The following is a 19,775-nucleotide window of genomic DNA, read 5'->3' as shown; positions in this document are numbered from 1 at the left end:
CAAGTTCCTAAAAAAACTTGTTGGCGACTCTTTTGCTCTATCTTCTTTCCCTTTGGATGCCACCGTACTTTAGTGTATGATCACAGTGGGATTCAAGCTAGGGGATTAACGCTTGAAATATTCCCTACACTAGGCTTTGATTTTTCCTTGGCTATTAAGTACTTCAGAGCTGCATGGTCAGTAAAAAAAATGACTTCAGAACCAACAAGATATGATCTAAATTTTTCTAAAGCATAAATCACAGCAAGAAACTCCTTCTCCGTGGTGGCATAGTTGACTTGGGCTTCATCCAAAGTTTTACTTACATAATAAATAGCATGCAAAACTTTGTTCCTTTTCTATCCGAGCACGGATCCTAGTGCAAAGTCACTTGCATCACACATGATCTCGAAGGGTAGATTCCAATCGGGAGCACATACGATGGGTGCCGATATCAAAGCCTGCTTAATCCTGTTAAAAGACTCAAGACACTCGTCAATAAAAATAAAAGGGGCATCCTTGAGTAAAAGCTGAGTTAGTGGTTTAGCAATTTTAGAAAAATCTTTGATAAAGCGACGATAAAACCCCGCATGACCTAAGAAACTTCTAACTCCCTTAACATTAAATGGGGGAGGTAATTGCTCAATCACTGAAATCTTAGCTTTATCTACTTGTATGCCCTTATCAGATACAATGTGACCTAGAACTACTCTCCCTGTCACCATAAAGTGACATTTTTCCCAGTTTAGCACCAAATTGCATTCTTCACATCGTTTCAAAATTTTAGCGAGATTTATTAAACATGCATCAAATAAAGGACCATACACGCTAAAATCATCCATAAAGACTTCCATGATAGACTCTATGAAATCAGAAAAAATGCTCATCATGCAACGTTGAAAGGTAGCGGGGGCATTACATATACCAAAGGGCATTCTACGATATGAAAAAGTACGATAAGGGCATGTAAATGTAGTCTTTTCCTGATCATCAGGGTGAATTGGAATTTGGAAAAATCCCGAATACCCATCCAAATAGCAAAAGAACTTATGATTAGCTAACCTTTCAAGCATTTGATCTATAAAGGGAAGGGGGAAGTGGTCCTTTTTAGTGGCGGTATTTAGTCTACGATAATCAATGCACATACGCCACCCTGTAACAGTTCTAGTGGGAATCAATTCATTTTTCTCATTTGTAATCACAGTCATCCCACCTTTTTTAGGCACCACCTGCACAGGACTTACCCACTTGGAGTCAGAAATAGGATAGATAATACCTGCATCAAGTAATTTCATAACCTCTTTCTTGACTACTTCTTGCATATTAGGATTCAACCTTATCTGGGGTTGAATGCATGGCTTATAATTATCCTCTAAATGTATCCGGTGCATACAAAAATCAGGGCTAATACCCTTAAGATCATCAATATTGTACCCAATTGCTCTTTTATGGGTTTGAAGAACCTCTAGGAGTTGGGAAGTTTGTAGGTCATCAAGTGCAGTACTGATGATCACAGGGTATAGTTCCTGCTCATCAAGAAAAATATATTTTAAATGAGAATGGAGAGGTTTTAGTTCAGGTTTCTTAACCTCTGCAAGTTTTGATTCCTGAACTAAATTTACTACCTTCATTGTCTCTTTGGGGTCTAACTATTTTAGGGAAAGAGCTTTTTCAATAACATGTACTTCATTACCCCAGATGCTTGCATTATCTGCAGATAAATTTCCACAAATAATTTCCTCCAAGGGATCCCTTGCAAGAACCTGTGGTAAGCTATCATCACAAATATCATCCATTATATCAATTACATCAATAAAACAACAATTTTCCTCTATCATAGGTCCTTTCAAAACTTTCCCTAAATTAAAAGTAATATTATCATCACCAACAGAAAGGGTTACTTTACCATTTTTGACATCAATAATGGCTCCTGCAGTATGGAGGAAAGGCCTACCACTACTACAAAATTGGCCAAAGAGACCATATCAAAATGGCCAAAGAGACTACCTTAGGGGTGGTCTCTAGCTCACAGGTCTCTTTGGCTTAAAAAAAAAAATTACATTAAATTAAAGAAAATAAACCAGAAATTTTAGATCTGAATAAAAAAAATTGAAAGAAAAATAAAAAAAGACGAACCTGAAAAAGACCAGCGTCCGGCGATGCTAAAAAAAAAAAAAAAGGAATATTTTGAAGATCAAATCGCAAGCTTCTTTAACATCTCTGTCCGAATAAACTTCGTTGTCTATTGCTAAAACCCATTGTCCAAGTCCTCCCTTGGAAGATCATCAGGGGAAGTCCATCACAATCGGTTAAAAAAAAGGAAATATATTTATGCTGCAAGCACAAACAAAAATAAACAATTAATAATAATTCAAATCATCATGAAAAAATCAAAATTAAAGTGTAAGATTTATATTAAATCCATAAAGAAATTCTAAATAAACATAACAAAATATAGGAGTCATCAACAATTATCACACACTTAAAGAAAACTTTGAATTAAACTGATATACTATGAAATTGAACTCATGAAAAAATCAAAGTAAATCGCATAAACAAATTATGAAGAAATAACAAATGAGCTCATAAAATCAAATAAAACCGGATAATTAGATGATGAAAAAATCGCTTAAACAAATGAACTTATAGCATAAACGAACTTTAATCAGATTAATACAAGTAATTACTAAAATTGAAGAAACTAAAACATAAAAACAAGTAAATTATAGAAATTGAAGAAACAAAACGCATAAAACACAGAAAAATTAAGTGAAGAGAATTACCTTAACAAGTTAATTACCTTATCATAATCAAATTCACAAGCTTCTATCAGCAAATTTAATGGAAAAAATTGAAAATAAGAGAGAGGAGAGAGAAAGAGAATTGAGTGAAAGAGGAAATGAAATAGTGAGTGACGGCTGAGGAAATTTAAGAAACACTATTAGGGTTTCATTTTGTCATTAGATAGTTTGGGCTTGACCCAGTTTTTATAAAAATATGGTAATTAGAAAAAGGAGAGACCATATTTTGTAAATAGGTGGTCTCTCTCTTTTATTTATTTATTTAATTAAAAAACGGAGAGACCACTTCTCCTAAATAAATGGCCTCTTTTTTTTAGTTTATTTAATTAAAAAGAAGGAGAGACCACTTATTTAAAATAGATGGTCTTTGATACATTTTTATCACTCTAATATTATACATAAGAGACTATTTATTTGAAATATATGGTCTCTTGAATCCAAGAGACCATATATTTATTTAAATGGTCTCTAACTTAAGGTCTCTTTGAACATTTTTGTAGTAGTGTACCTAATATAATGGGAATTTGTGTATCCTCAGCCATGTCTTGAACAACAAAATCAACAGGGATAAAAAATTTACCAACTCTGACAGGGACATCCTCTAAAATACCTAAAGGGTACTTAACAGAACGATCTGCCATTTGAAAAGTTATATTAGTAACTTTTAAATCACCAATATTAAGTTTAGCACGCACAAACAGACGATGGCATAACACTGACACTGGCACCCAAATCACACAAAGCTTTATCAATAAAAACATTTCCTATATGACAAGGGATAGAAAAACTACCAAGATCCTTTATTTAGGATGGGATTTATTTTGCAATAGGGCACTACATTCCTCTGTAAAAGCTGCAGTTTCTACCTCATTAAAGGCCTTTTTCCTAGTTAGAATGTCTTTCATAAATTTAGCATATGCAGGAACCCGAGTGATTAAATCAGTGAAAGGAACTGTTACCTGCAAGTTTTTCACAACCTCCAAGCAAGAACTTACCGAATTGTTTATCAAACTTACTCTTCAATTGTCTATTAAGGAACGGTAGTTTGATAACTGGGCTCTGAACATCTCCTCCCTTATCCTTAGATTTACCCTGCAAAGAAACATTAGAAGGGTTAGTATCTTTTTTTGTAGCCCTGCAGGGTTAGCAGGATTAGCATTTGGTATAGAGGAATCAAGATCAGGAACTGGTCCATCTTCCTTTGGCATAGGAGGTCCATCATAATGTGAACCACTCCTTAGAGTGATTGCATTGGCATGATCTGTGGGATGGATTGGTTGCGATGGTAGAGCTCCCTGCTCATGGGTTTGTAAGGTAGATGAAAGTTGTGCAATTTGATTATCGATGATTTTATTATGAGCTAAAATTGAATCAATTTACGCATCCCTACTCTCCATATGTCATGTTGGTAAGCATTGCTCTAATTTCTGTCATGGCAGGGTCAGAAGATGATGAGGGTTGTGCTTGGTTTTTCTGGCTAGAATTAGGATGGTAATATTTCTACTGTGGTGGAGGTTGCTGTTGTGGTTGTGGTGAAGGTGGATGATTTTGTACATTGGTACTCTGATAAGAAAGATATGGATGGTTCCAGAGACTAGGATTATAAGAGTTGGAGTATGGGTTATTTTGCCTATATGTTTGAAAGGCATTAACTTGCTCCATGGAACTCCTACAATCTTGCTCCCAATGCCCTACAATTCCACAATTTTCACAAAAAGATTCATTGTTAGCTACAGCAGAAACATTAGCTACAGAGTTAGGAGTAGCAGTAAGATTATCTAGTTTCTGACAAATAAATGTTAGCTGAGCTTGCAAAAAGGATACGGAATCAACAGTGTGTTTTCCTTTATTTGCATACCCTCTCGGATTCCCGTATTGGGAATTGTGTATTTCCATATGTTCGATAACCTGTCCTGCATCGTCCACATTTAGATTCATGAATCTTTCACTAGTTGCAGAATCTAGAACTTATCTAGATGAATTTCCAAGTCCATTGTAAAAAGCTTGGATCAATTGCCATTGCGCCAGATTGTGGTGGGGGCGTTCTCTCTATAGATCCTTGAACCTCTCCCAAGCCTCATGTAAAGTTTCATCGGCCTCTTGGGCGAAGTTCTGAATAGCACTCCTTAGTACAACTGTTCTCTCTGCAGGGTAATATTTATTATAAAAATTCAAGGCAAGAGTTTCCCAAACAGTAATAGCAAGTGCAGTTCTATTCAAACCATTAAACCATAATTTAGCTTTTCCACATTAGGATCTTATCCAGATTAGGATCTTCACCCTTAGCTCCACTAAACTGCTTCCTCTCTATCATGGTGACAAATTGGGGCTTGATTTCAAATTGCACTCCATCAAGGGCCGGAGTGGGAGTACGGTGTGGAAAATCTGTGAGCTTTGGCTGTGAGTAGTCACTAAGCTTCTTTGGTACCGCCATCTCTGATTCTGAATCTGAAGGAATTTTGAGTCACTAGAATCAGTTGGAGGGTCTCTTCGATTATTGTCTTCCTCAGAACCCGCCAGGATTTGTCTATAAAGATTCTTTTGCCTATGAAACGAGCACTCGATCTCAGGATCGAATGGAATGTAACCTGATCTGGAACACCTGGGGCATAAACAAAGAACTAAAAGACAGATATGATAATTTCCTCAAATAACTAACGTTCTCTGAGACAAGAGAGGATAATCTAGACTACAAAATATAATCAAAAAATAAAAATAAAACCGTTTCCCTGGCAACGGCGCCAAAATTTGACAAGCTCAAGTCGTATCACGTAACCAAAATTATTACCTAAGTCCTCTAACTAAAGTAGATAGGAAAGTAGGGTCGAATCCATAGGGAAACAAGTCTTTCTATTCCTAATTAATTAAAAGCAATCTAAATTATCAAGTAACCAAATTATTATTAAAAGGGTAATTAAACTACTAAAAGTAAGAGTAGGAAGGAAATAAAATAAGAGGTAAATCAATGAAAGAAAAACCTAGGGCATAGGTTCACCAATAAACAATATTCCAGGGTAAAAAATAACAATCAATCATCAATGCATCAATTAAACAGATCATAAAGGGCTTTCGCTACGTATTACAATCATAGAGTTAATTTACCGGTATTAAATCTCAGTTCTCGAATCTCGACTTAACCATTTATAAATTAGTCCGCATATTGCAACTAAGCCTAAACATTAATTCTCATCTCTCGAATCTCGAATCTATATTGCTAAACTCATACAATTAAATCTAGTCAAATCTAATTGCATAGCATTAAATCAATCAATACGAAAATAATTAAGCATTGACAATCAACAATCATAAATTACCCCTTCATATTATTTATTGGATCCCCATAAACCCTAGAAATAATACTACTCACACATAATTAAATCTAAACTAATCAAAGCAATAAAATAAGACATGATGAAAGAATTAAAGAAAATAACTGATATTAAAAGAGAAGAAATCGTTACCAAAAATAATCTGAATTAAGGAGTTGAATTAAGAACAAATTTGAGAGAATTTTAGAGAGAGAAACCATGCTAAGTAGAGAGAGAAATTCAAAAATAGAAGGTAAAACAAAAATTCCGTACTCCAATCGTACTTAAACACCTCTAAAAAACAATCCTAATTAGAACTAAGAACTCGGCAATCAGATGCTCAAAAACACGCGCCCGATAAGGCGAAGGGCCGCCCGATCGGGCCTGCCTTTTTCTTCTAGCTTCTCCTGGGCAGCTGTGCCCGATCGAGCTAACGCTCACCCGATCGAGCTAACCCTCACCCGATCGGGCACACCTTTCCTGATGTCTATGACTACGCGCCTGCCCGATCGGGCGTAAGCTTGCCCGATCGGGCCCGGTCTCTTCCTCGAGGCTTGGACTTCGATTGGGCTTGTATGTGGAACCTATATCCCTAGTGTTTTGCAATTTGATGGATTTCTTTGAATTGTCTTGATTCTTGTTATCTTAATTAAAAAACTCAACCATTGACATACTTCGATTTAGCTTAACATTAGACTATAGCATAGTTTCGATTAATTCCTTTGAGTTCGCCCCTTAACTTGCCTCTATACTCGTATAAGGTATTTTAATCGTTTACAAATTTAGTCTGACCAAGGGAGAATTAGATGACGACCTAGTTTCACCCCTTGTTAATTTCCCACTAAAAAAATCCCTAAAAATACCCCATTTTTTCCTCCCAAATTTTTCACAATTCATCAACTCATCTCTCGTCTCTTATTATCTAATTATCTTATTCTCTAATTCCTACAATCCTACTCTCTTTTGTGAAAAGAAAAAAAAATTCCTACTCTCTTATAAATTCTACTAGTCTACGACTACTACTACTACTACAAAAAAAAAAAAAAAAAAAATCTTATTTTTAAATTTGGGAAATTATAAGTTGGGAAAGCTATTGAAGCATTATTGTTAGATCTAACTCAACTTTAGTTTAATTTGTTATTATTATTATTATTATTATTATTTGTTGTTATTGTTGTGTTATTGTTATTATTGTTTTCTTGGAAGTTGGAACTATTTAATTATATAAAATCTACTTCGTATTTTTATTGTGGATGATTTGGATTGTTAGTGAAATCTGTCTAAGGCGGGACTTGGGCTCATTACAACGTCGTTTCTAACCTCTCCTATATGGGATCTCATTGACCCAAGTAATCTACTATTGTTATAATTATTTTTAAAAACTTAATTTATATAAAAACTACTTACTAATTCTTATTGTTATTGTTATTGTTATTGTTATTAGTATTGTTATTGTTAATTTGTTATTGTTATTTGTATTATTATTGTTGTTGTTATTATTATTATTAAATATTCATCATGACATCAAACCTGAACGCTTCCTCCTCTAGAAAAGTCAAGTCAAAACGTAGGGAATCACCAAACTCAAACACTTCAATGCCCCCCTAACATGCCCTTCCCTCCCCCCCCCCCCCCACCCCCCCAACATGCCCTTTCCCTCCCCTAACATGCCCTTTCCAAACACTTCCACCCTTTTGTTTCATCCCCAAACCACGGGAAGGCACGAACAAATGGATGATATGGCTCCTTGGACTATGCCTAGTTCGAGATTTCAACAAACCCAATTTTGTCGGCAATGGCTCGTGATATTTTTGCTAGCGAAGTCTCCTCTGTTTCCTTCGAAAGAGCTTTTAGTGCGTCGGGACGGGTTTTAGACGATAGAAGAACAAGACTAAAACCCGAAACACTTGAAATGTGTGTTTGCTTCAAGCATTGGTTGGATGCTGAAACTCGTTCCCAAGATTGTACTTATGCACAAAACGACGATGATGAAGGAATGTCGACTTCTTTTAGTTCTCATACTTCTCAATCAAATTAATTGGCTGATGAACTTGAACCACAAGAAGACGAAGACGAACAATAATAATTACATTATAACATATTTACATTACACACTATTGTACAATTTTTGTATTATCGAACCTCGTATTCCGTATAATAAATGAAGTTATTCACCAATTATTGTACGAATTTTAATTATCATTAATTATTTGTATTATCGATTTATCGTACCAGCTACCGGCATATAATAAAATAATTTATTCTTCAATTTTTTGTGTTTTCTGCTTATCGCACTCGTAATATTTTTTTTTATCATATGCATTGTTGTTTTTTGCTAAATTAATAAAATTAGTTATATAAACTTAAACATAATTAGATAAATAATTTATATAACCTTAATTAAAATAAAGTTGTTCAAAACAAAATATACTAACATTAACATAAACATAAATTAATAACATTATTTATATAAAATTAATTTGTACTAATAAATAAATATATATATCATTTTTTATTTACATTTATTATTAAAAAAATAAAAAAAAAACCGGTTGGCCCGCGGCCCGGCACGGCACGGCCCGCCAGGCACGTGGGCCGTGCCGTGTCGTGGGCTGGGGTGTGCCAAATTTTGGCACGGCACGGCACGCCCACCACCCGGCCAAGCACGACCCATATAAATAAATTCCGAGCAACCATGAGTTTCCTATCTTACTAACAAGGTGGGATACCATGTTACCTGCCTTTCTAACATGAGAATAATTAAAATCATTAAAACACTTGGATAACATGCTAATATCATCATAAATTAACCAACATGACGAGCAACCTCTGGAACTGTTGTTGATTTGTAGCACACGATGAAGAAAAATCCCCTTCCAGGTATACGTGCGTCACACCCAGACTCCTAGCCACCTAGAGCCCAAAACGCGCAATTGGTGCTTCTTCACACTCTACCTCCCATACACCCTCAACTCTGCTAACCAAAGCCCAGACAAGCTACCCTTGATGGTTTCGAAGTAGCAACATAAGCATCCACATCTACTTTTATATAACCTTTCGAGGGACGTTGCCACGTTGTTAAAGAGAGACTTGTACGTCAAGGGTGGCCTGAGAACACTTTTTTAACATACATATAATAATCCACAACAAGCTTTACATAGCTGAAAGTCGTTTGAGACACAATTAGAGACAAACTCTCATGTACTATCTTGCCCTTAAGAAACCAAAGGGACATGTTTTGGCACATAACACACATAACTAATTACGATCTGGTTTACCAGCAAGCCATACAAGCTTTGAGTGAAAAGAGGAGTTTGGAGAATCATTCAAAATAGAATGAAAGTGGCTATTATTCAAGTTAACTTTTGCTATATCACAATCAAAAAGCACATGAGTCACAAATTCAACTCCACCAACACACGCCCCCACACAATCCTTCGCTATATGCCTTTAAAAGATCTCTTGCTATCGGAACTTGACTTGTTTTTTCTAGGTCTTAAACAATTTGTTTTTCTTTAACCCAAAACTCGTTTTAACTCGTACCCGTTTAAACCGTAGATTTGCTGGTCAAACTTAGCTCGCGAACCTGCTATTATTTTTTTTTTAATAAAAACCTAGTTCTTTAATGGAGTTTGATAATTTGTCCACCGTCTTACAATATTCATTAATCTCTCTCATCTATTCATCTCACATAACTCATCACTCTCATATCTACACCAACTATCAAGCCACACAAATTGCCTTTGCATAATCCAAGTCATCTTCATTCCACCTGAAGGAAATGTGTCCTCGACTTTAGTGCAATTACTTAATATAATTATGGATCGTATTATGGAGATAGTAATTCATTTATTTGGGTCGTCTATACGTCTTGCTAGAGAATGCTATAGAACTTTGGGTTAGTAAATAACAAACCCGAAGCCCACCTAAACGGATCCTACAAGGTCACACATTAGGATTGGATCAATAAAGAAACCCGAAGCCCAAAGTGAGCTTAGGGTGACCGGCCAAAAAGGGAAGGGGGAGAGAAAACCCTAACCTAATTAATAATAATATGATTATATATTAATTAGTTAGGGATAATTAAAAACATACAGTATTCAGTTTTTTGAAAAACAACGTATGTTTTCTCTCAATATTTTCTCTCTAAAATTGGTTCTCAACTCCAAGAAAGGTGAAAGGTTTTTTCCGTCCAACTAGCATTGGTGGAGTGTTGATTCAATCCGGTGGACCAAATAGAGGAGTTGCAATTGAGGCTATTTATCTCCGGTAGAGAAGAAGATTGCTAAGAGGATTCACGCTTCAAAGGTTAATTCTAAACTATTATGTGATCTTTATTTGTATATGCATGAGATCCTGTTTAGGTGCGTATGAATGTGATTCATGAAATTACGCTTAGAATACCTAAAACCCTACAGTGGTATCAGTTAGCCCCTTGAATATAATTTACTGGTCACAATAATATGATTATTTTGATGTGTGAATTAGGCTAATTTTAATTTGATTAAGGGGAGGAATTGAATTATGGATTAAAATAACCTTATTAGAATATGATTTTAATTGATTGGAATTGATTAAATTGTGAATTTAATTGCTCAATAGCCTCTAACCATATATTTTTTTAAGAACCCTAAAGCCCCAAAATTTCGAATTTGATGGTTATGAACCCTAATTTTCGATTTTAATTGTTAAATTCATATAATATAATCTATTTTTCATATTTAAAATTGTTTAGATAGAGATTAATTAATTCATGTAAAATTGGTTTTATATGAATTGGGAATTATTTTATGAAAATCCCTAAATTAATTAAAATGGAGATTTTGATTAATTTTTTTTTCTGAAATTATGCATAAAGGAGTTTGTGTTTAATTATAATTAGATCACCAAAATTAATTTTTCAAAATTTGTGAAATTAATTTAACTCAAACAAAAATAAATAAATTAAAGCTTGAAGGGAGCAGCCACGGCTGGGTGGCAGAACAGCCACGGTGGCTGCTCCGGTGGTCGAAAAGGGCGGAGGGGCAGCTGCAGGTGGTCGGTGAGGGCAGGAGCAGAGCTGAACCTGCAACTGTTGCACGGTTTCAGCTCTGCTCGAGCTGATAGGCGTGCTGGGCAGCAGCCTGGTGCGCCGCTGTGGCTGGGCGGTTGCCTGGCTGCGGCGGCCAACTGCTGCGGTGGCTGGGCTCCGGCCTGGCTGCTGCAGTGGCTGTGACGTGGCTGGGCAGCAGCTCAGTCACGCAGCCCTGTTTTTCATTTTTTAAAAAAAAAAAAAATTTTTGATAAATAAATTAAAAAAAAAATTCTGATTTATTTATTTTTGATAATATTGAAAAACTGATTTTAAGGGGATATTGAGCAATTCCAATTAAGGTTGTTTTGAATTGATTATAAGATAATTACATAATTTGATTTTTAATCTAATTAAAATTAGTTGGTTAGCTTAATTTTAGGATAAAACTTTTTAGGTGGTTAGGATTTTAGTTTATCAAATATGATTTATATTCTAGGATTTCCTAATTAATTGATTTATCCACTTGACATAATTAAGAATATCTGATATTTTAATTATTGGCTAGTATAATATGTGATATTATTATGTGGCATTTTTATATATATGATATATTATTGCTATAAATGACTAGTATGGCCCTAGATTTAAATTATAAATACGATCTGCGTATCGTTATGTATTTTTGTAATTTAAATACGATCTGCGTATCGTTAAGTATTTTTGTAATTTTATTTAATTAGGAATTTTTAATTATTTAAATTATTAATTAATCCAAAGAAGAGCCCAGATGAGAAGGCCCATGATGAAGGTGGATGGAGATCCATGAAGAGTCCGAGGAGATGCCCATTCAGGCTTAGTTCTTAGGATTAGGGGCCATACTAGCTCATATTTAATTTTGCATTTTATTATTATTCTTAAAATGCTTATAAGTTTATTGTATGTATGTTATCAATGCGCTAGAGTTCACTAATTAATAACGACATAATAAACTTAGGTCCCGCAAATATTGAGGTTTGCTTTTCCAAATATAAAGTACTTATTAACCCTTAATTAATAGTAATAGGTCATGCCTCCGCAGGGTATTGTTATTAATTTTGGGAGGTAAGGTGAAATTGTGAATTTTGCACACTTAATTTGGCTAACCTCAACAAAATCATCAAAAGAGTTTTGGATTTTGAAGCAAAGGGACAGTTAAGCATGAGATGTTTTTTTGTCTAACCAAGAATTACAAATGTTGTAATTAGTAAAGAGTTTACTTACCTTGAAAATGTAATTTTAAGAAAAGGCCTCCGTCTACTTAACGTTGCATGTTGATAGGATCTTGAAATCATTTATTCAAATAGGGACATTAAAATTGAATAGAGTGCTAAGTAACCTAGAAACTATTGCATGTTTTAGGTGCTTTTATAAACATAAAATTGAACTTTGTCTTTTTCTGTTTGTAGATATCATGACTAATAACAACAACAACTCGATTTTTAGCGTCCGTCCCTTCCTTGAGAAGGATAGGCTGAACGGAGAAAACTTCATCACTTGGGAAAGGACCCTAAGACTTATTTTAAAGTCGGAGGGTAAAGAGGATGTCTTAGAAAACCCACTTCCAGTAGTGACTAATGAATCATCTGATGCTAATAAACGTCGTGCTAAGCAGGCTAATGATAGGTCTACTCCAATCACTTGCTTCATGGTGGCGGCTATGGAACCGGACCTCCAGAGAAGGTTTGAGACCAAAGATGCTTACACCATTATGGAAGAGCTTAAGGCCATGTTTCAGAAACAGACCAGGATTGAGAGATATGAGATCAATAAGGAGATTTTGGAATGCAAGATGGAAAATGGTGAATCTGTTCGCCAACATGCTTTCAAAATGATGGGTCTTTTTGAAAGCATGGAACGTCTTGGATTCCCTTATAGCCAACAGTTGGCTACTGATATCATTCTCCATTCATTGCCTGACAGCTTTAATCAGTTCAGGATGACTTTCAACATGAATGAGTTTGAAAAGACTTTGACTTAATTGCATGGGATGCTTGTTAATGTTGAAAGGAACATTCCCAAAGAACCAAAGAAAGAGGTTTTGATGTTTCAAAAGGGAAAGGGTTTCAAAAAGAAGGGGGCAGGCAAGAAAAACTAAGGCAAGCAAGTTGTCAAAAATTCTGAAAAGCCTAAGCAGACCGCTAAACCAAAAGTTGCTGCGGAAAGCAAATGTTTCTACTGTGAAAAGATAGGTCACTGGAAAAGAAACTGCCGCAAGTACTTGGAGGATAAGAAGTCAGGTGCTTCTACTTTAGGTATTTATGTTATAGAAGTTAATTTGACTTCTACTTCATTATGGGTATTTGATACCGGCTGTGGTTCTCACATAGTTAATGATGTGTAGGGACTAAAAAGAAGTAGAAAACTAGCAAAAGGCGAGGTGGAGCTTCGCGTCGGAAATGGAGCAAGAGTTGCTGCACTTGCCGTCGGAAGTTATAGTCTGCATTTACCGTCTGGATTAATTTTAGAACTTAATAATTGTTATTTCGTTCCGTCAATTACTAAGAACATTATTTCTGTTTATGTTTTGGATAATGAAGGTTTTTGTTTTGAGATTAAGAACAAATGTTGTTCCATTTCTTATAATAACATGTTCTATGCTAGTGCAAAATTGATTAATGGCTTTTATGTACTTGATAGAACAGTACAAGTCTATAACATAAATAGCAAGAAACAAAAGTCGAATGATTTAAACCCAACATATCTATGGCATTGCCGGATGGGTCATATAAACAAAAAGCGCATCCAAAAGTTACAAAAGGATGGAATCCTTACATCATTCGATTATGAATCATTTGATGTATGTGAATCATGCTTGTTGGGGAAAATGACAAAGTCACCTTTTACTGGAAAGGGTGAAAGAGCCAATAATCTCTTGGCACTTATACATACAAATGTTTGTGGGCCTATGAGTTCAAAGGCAAGAGGTGGGTTTAGTTACTTCATCACTTTTACTGATGATTTAAGTCAATATGGGTATATCTACTTAATGAAGCATAAGTCGGAATCCTTTGAAAAGTTCAAAGAATTCCAAAATAAAGTACAGAATCAACTTGGTAAAACAATAAAAGCATTATGATCCGATCGTGGTGGCGAATATTTGACCCAAGAATTCGATGATCATCTAAAGGATTGTGGAATAATTTCACAAGTGACACCACCAGGGACGCCACAGTTAAACGGTGTGTCTGAAAGGAGGAATCGAACTTTACTGGATATGGTTCGATCAATGATGAGTCTTGTTGATCTTCCAATTTCTTTTTGGGGATATGCTCTCGACACAACTGCATACACACTAAATAGAAGCCCGTCAAAGGCTGTAGAAAAGACTCCATATGAGATGTGGAATGGAAAAGTTCCAAACTTATCTTTTCTTAAAATCTGGGGTTGTGAGGTCTATGTAAAACGTTTACTGTCAGACAAACTTGCACCCAAATCAGATAAATGTCTCTTTGTGGGATATCCAAAGGAGACAAGGGGTTACTACTTCTATAACCGTCAACAGAACAAAGTGTTTGTTGCTCGTGATGGTGTCTTTCTTGAAAAGGAGTTTATTTCCAGAAAGACAAGTAGGAGTAAAATAGTTCTCGAAGAAATTCGAGATGAGCAACAAATGGATGTGGATCAAACCACGTTAGAGGCGAGGGCGCATGACTCTGCTATGACAGGTCAGGTGTCGGAGCAAGCTAATTCATTAAGCAAGACTCCTGTCGTCCCACTTGAATCTAATTCATGCAAAAATCTTCAAGATGTTGAAGAGAATATTTCTATTGATGCTCAAGTCCTACGTAGGTCGAGTAGAACAAGGATCCCAAACAAGCAGTTGGTTGATTTCATGTTAACAGAAGACTCTAAAATATTGATTTTGGAAAATTCTGAGCCTACTACCTACAAACAAGCTTTGACGAGCCCAGACTCTGAGAAATTGCTTGAGGCCATGAAATTTGAAATGGACTCCATGTCTGAGAACAAAGTTTGGACCCTAGTCGACTTGCCTGATGGGGTTAGACCTATTGGATGCAAGTGGGTGTTCAAAATAAAAACAGACAAGAATGGAAATGTCTATGTCTATAAAGCAAGACTGGTTGTAAAAGGATTCAAACAAATACATGGTATAGTCTATGATGAAACATTTTCTCCAGTGGCAAAGATTAAGTCCATTTGGATACTTTTGGCGATTGCTGCACATTACAATTATGAAATTTGGCAGATGGATGTCAAAACCGCCTTCTTGAATGGGTTCTTGATGGAGGGTGTGTACATGAAACAACCTGAGGGTTTTGAGGATCCAGAAAATCCCAAAAGAGTTTGCAAGCTTCAAAGAACCATTTATGGATTGAAGCAAGCGTCTCGGAGCTGGAATCTTCGATTTGATGAAGCAATCAAACAGTTTGGTTTTCTCAAGAGTGAAGAAGAATCTTGTGTTTACAAGAAATTTAGTGGGAGTAGCTTAGTCTTCTTGATTTTGTATGTAGATGACATACTACTTATAGGAAATGACATACCAATGCTTGAGTCAGTCAAGGAATGGTTGAGAAGTTGTTTTTCCATGAAAGACCTTGGAGAAGCTGAGTACATTTTGGGAATCAAAATCCATAGAGATAGGTCTTGAAGGATGCTTGGACTGAGCCAAGAGACTTATATTGATAAGGTTCTTGCAAGGTTTAATATGGAAAACTCTAAGAGAGGATTCACTCCCATGTCACATGGCATTTCGCTTAGCAAGAGTCAGTGCCCATCGAAGCCTGATGAGTTGAAGCAAATGAGTAGCATACCTTACGCCTCGGCTATAGGTTCTATCATATATGTATGCCATGATATGCACTCGACCTGGCGCTGCATTTGCTCTGAGTTTATGTAGCAGATTCCTAGCAAATCTAGGTGAAGCACACTAGACTGCGGCTAAGAACATCCTAAAGTACTTGAGAAGGACTAAAGGAATGTTTTTGGTCTATGGAGGAGTAGATGAGTTGGTTGTTAAAGGTTATACTGATGCAAGTTTCCAGACTGACAGAGATGATTACCGCTCGCAATCAGGGTACATCTTTTGTCTGAATGGAGCAGCAGTGAGCTGGAAGAGTTCAAAGCAAGGCACTATAGTAGACTCTATGACAGAATTAGAGTATTTATCGGCGGTAGAAGCAGCTAAGGAAGCTGTTTGGATAAAGAAGTTCCTAACAGAGCTAGGCGTCGTACCTAGTGTTCTAGAAGGAATTGAGTTGTTTTGTGATAATAATGGAGCTATTGCACAAGCAAAAGAACCAAGATCAAACGACAAATCCAAGCATGTAATGAGGAAGTATTACCTCACTCGCGAGATTGTAGACAGGAATGATGTCAAGATATGCAAAGTTCACACGGATGAGAATGTTACTGATCCACTCACTAAACCTCTCCCTCAACCCAAGAATGAACGTCACGCTAGGGCTGTAGGGTTGAAGCAAATGTTAGAATGGCTTTAAATTGTTTTTGTTTAGAGAAACTTGTTACCATTTAAAGACATGATTCTCATGTTTTATGTTTACATAGTATGAAATTTTTCATCTTATTTAATTTTGGTTTAGTATTAAATAAGATGTCCAACATATTTATTGAATTTAATGGGCTTTTCAAATACGTGATTTGATGAATGAAACCCCATAAGTGAACTGAATTCATAAAATATTTAAGTTCCTAATCTGAGTTGTTAATTTGAACATAAATGACTCAATAAAAGGATTAGCATATAAGATTGATTGATGGTGCCGTTTCATGCGCTATGGAAACATGGAGATGTTTAGTCAATCATATGGATATGTATAGTCGATACATGATCGAACAGACCTACTTAGAAGTTCTAAAACTTTGCAAATTATATTAGCGGATTCCTTAGACATGAGTGGAACACTACTCAATTCAATTATTAGTGTAACCTTGATGTTGTCAAACGTCATGCTGTAAAAGGAGACTATAAAGGCGACACTCGGGTTTTGCTAAAATTTGAGTGGGAGTTTTGGTTGCCACAAGATTGAATAGGTCCTCCTATGTTAGATAGGATGGGTGTCTTAGCCTCTTGAAGAGTAAGAATTGAAAATGCATGGCCGTGCTCAAATGGATCATAAGATTATCATTTGTTTAGCAATTCAAACTCGGATTTCAAGAAATAATTTGAACGCTAGTATGGATAGCATAGAGATGTGATCATACTATCAAATTAGACACTAAGAGACTTAGGGAATTTGAATATTGCATACTTGTCTCGGACAAGTGAGAGATTGAAGGAAATGTGTCCTCGAATTTAGTGCAATTACTTAATATAATTATGGATCGTATTATGGAGATAGTAATTCGTTTATTTGGGTCGTCTATACGTCTTGCTAGAGAATGCTATAGAACTTTGGGTTAGTAAATAACAAACCCGAAGCCCGCCTAAACGGATCCTACAAGGTCACACATTAGGATTGGATCAATATAGAAACCCGAAGCCCAAAGTGGGCTTAGGGTGACCGGCCAAAAAGGGAAGGGGGAGAGAAAACCCTAACCTAATTAATAATAATATGATTATATATTAATTAGTTAGGGATAATTAAAAACATACAGTACTCAGTTTTCTGAAAAACAACGTAAGTTTTCTCTCAATATTTTTTCTCTAGAATTGGTTCTCAACTCCAAGAAAGGTAAAAGGTTTTTCCCGTCCAACTAGCATTGGTGGAGTGTTGATTCAATCCGGTGGACCAAATAGAGGAGTTGCAATTGAGGCTCTTTATCTCCGGTAGAGAAGAAGACTGCTAAGAGGATTCACACTTCAAAGGTTAATTCTAAACTATTATGTGATCTTTATTTATATATGCATGAGATCCTGTTTAGGTGCGTATGAATATGATTCATGAAATTCCGCTTAGAGTACCTAAAACCCTACACCACCAACCACTATTAAATGGTTTTAAGTTTAAATTTTGTATAGCCAAGTCTTTTACACTACAACTTTTTTGTAAGTAAAGATTAAGTTATATTGCATTAATAAACTTTACATGATACTTTGTATATATTACAAAAATAGTAAATGAAGATAACACAATGTTATAAGTTTTTTTATTTATTAAGATATAATGCTCTAATTTTGATTAAGGAGATAATAGTCAATTATATGAGAAATAATTGTGGATTTCTATCAATCAATATATCTATAACTATACTAAAACCGAGGGCACTCAAACCACACCTTGACACGTGTCGCTCTATGCTTAAAAATTGTCTCGCTCATTTTTCCACTTCTAAATATATCAAGGAAAAATGTGATATCGCAATATACTATAAATATGTATATTCATATAATCTAAATAATATATTCTTGCAAGGCAAAAAATATAGTATAATCTATTCATTATATTTAAAAATTAAAATATATTCATTTCTAGTACTTCCTCCGTTTTTATTTTATTGCACCATTTGGACTTTGACACTATTCACTTAATGTTCTTTGACTATCATTTGTGATTTATCCATTAGGAAAAATATAGTCATGAGAGATCTAGTTAGATTCGTCTCGAAATCTTCTTTTCAAATATCAAATTTTTATAATTTTGACAAAAGTATAATAGATGATATTAACAGCTAAAGTAATGCATTGGCAAGCGTGAAATCCTTCATCGTGCAATAAAAAAGAACAGAGGAAGTATAATATATTCATATAACTATATATATATATATATATATATATATATATATATATATATATATATATATATATATATATATATATATATATATATATATATATATATATATATATATATATATATATATATATTCTTGCAAGCCAAAATAATTAATGGTATTCATGTATTCATATTACAAAAAAAAAAAAAAAAATAAATGTAAAAATAACGTTATTAGACTATTTTATAAAGTATATACTCACAAAACCAATTCCTCTCTATTATAATTAATTAGATCAATTATTAAAATATTTTTAAAGTTATCTTAGTTATTAAAAGATTAACTCACTTGTTAAAAGATCAACTAGCCTATACTTATAAGATCTTTTGTTAGAAGATTTTAAAATATCTTACGAATAATTTAGATCTTATGTGCAAAATTGGACAATATTTTTTATCTTAGATTATACATGTAATTTTCCTTAAAAAAAAAATTATACGTGAAATATGTGACAAATATTATACTTGAAAGATATTATAAATAATAAGTATATATTAATGTAGGGAGTATTTCAAGTATCCCACACTTGAGCCCCATTGTGATAATACACTTAAGCATGGTGGCGTCCAAAAGAAAGGAAGTTAGAGTAAAAGAGTTGCCAACAAGTTTTAGGAACATGTAAACCGTTCACAGGGTGAAGGTTACACCCTTTAACGATCCAAGAGATCGTTAACTACAATAGGTCTGGAAGGTACAAATCCAACCTAAAAAGAGATTGAAATTGCCCTAAAAATAGGCCTCTGCTTTATTCTTCTCGTATTCTTTTTTTTTTTTTTTTGACAAAAGAGCTATCAAATAAAAAAACAACAAATGTCAACCCAAAAAAACTAAAACAAAAATACAACAACTAACGCCGCCGGGCACAACCAGCTAACTAGTGAGTAGGAGTAACCCACATACGAGGAACCTTTTGAACTTGACAGACCAAAAGAGACTGAA

At 34.9% G+C, this 19,775-nt stretch overlaps 1 protein-coding gene and 1 non-coding gene across 2 annotated transcripts; both read left to right on the top strand.

Annotated features, from left to right (window-relative positions):
• Positions 1-4,806: 4,806 nt before the first annotated feature.
• On the top strand, positions 4,807-4,913 carry LOC145557178 (small nucleolar RNA R71). Its single transcript, XR_014092229.1, has one exon. It is a non-coding gene; the product is annotated as a small nucleolar RNA R71 (small nucleolar RNA).
• Positions 4,914-12,552: 7,639 nt separating this feature from the next.
• LOC145642760 (uncharacterized) lies at positions 12,553-13,119 on the top strand. Its single transcript, XM_081693934.1, has one exon. It carries the CDS (start codon positions 12,553-12,555, stop codon positions 13,117-13,119), a length of 567 nt encoding a protein of 188 aa, XP_081550060.1.
• The last annotated feature ends 6,656 nt before the right edge of the window (positions 13,120-19,775 follow it).

The sequence above is a fragment of the Chenopodium album genome, chromosome 8 (assembly GCF_948465745.1).
Source record: "Chenopodium album chromosome 8, dcCheAlbu1.1, whole genome shotgun sequence".
Taxonomy (NCBI): Eukaryota; Viridiplantae; Streptophyta; class Magnoliopsida; order Caryophyllales; family Amaranthaceae; genus Chenopodium; species Chenopodium album.
This window is presented reverse-complemented; position numbering and strand designations above follow the sequence as displayed.

Bases quoted from the DNA above. Each gene is read 5' to 3' on its own strand.
- LOC145642760 (XM_081693934.1), top strand. From the start codon at position 12,553: ATGACTAATAACAACAACAACTCGATTTTTAGCGTCCGTCCCTTCCTT.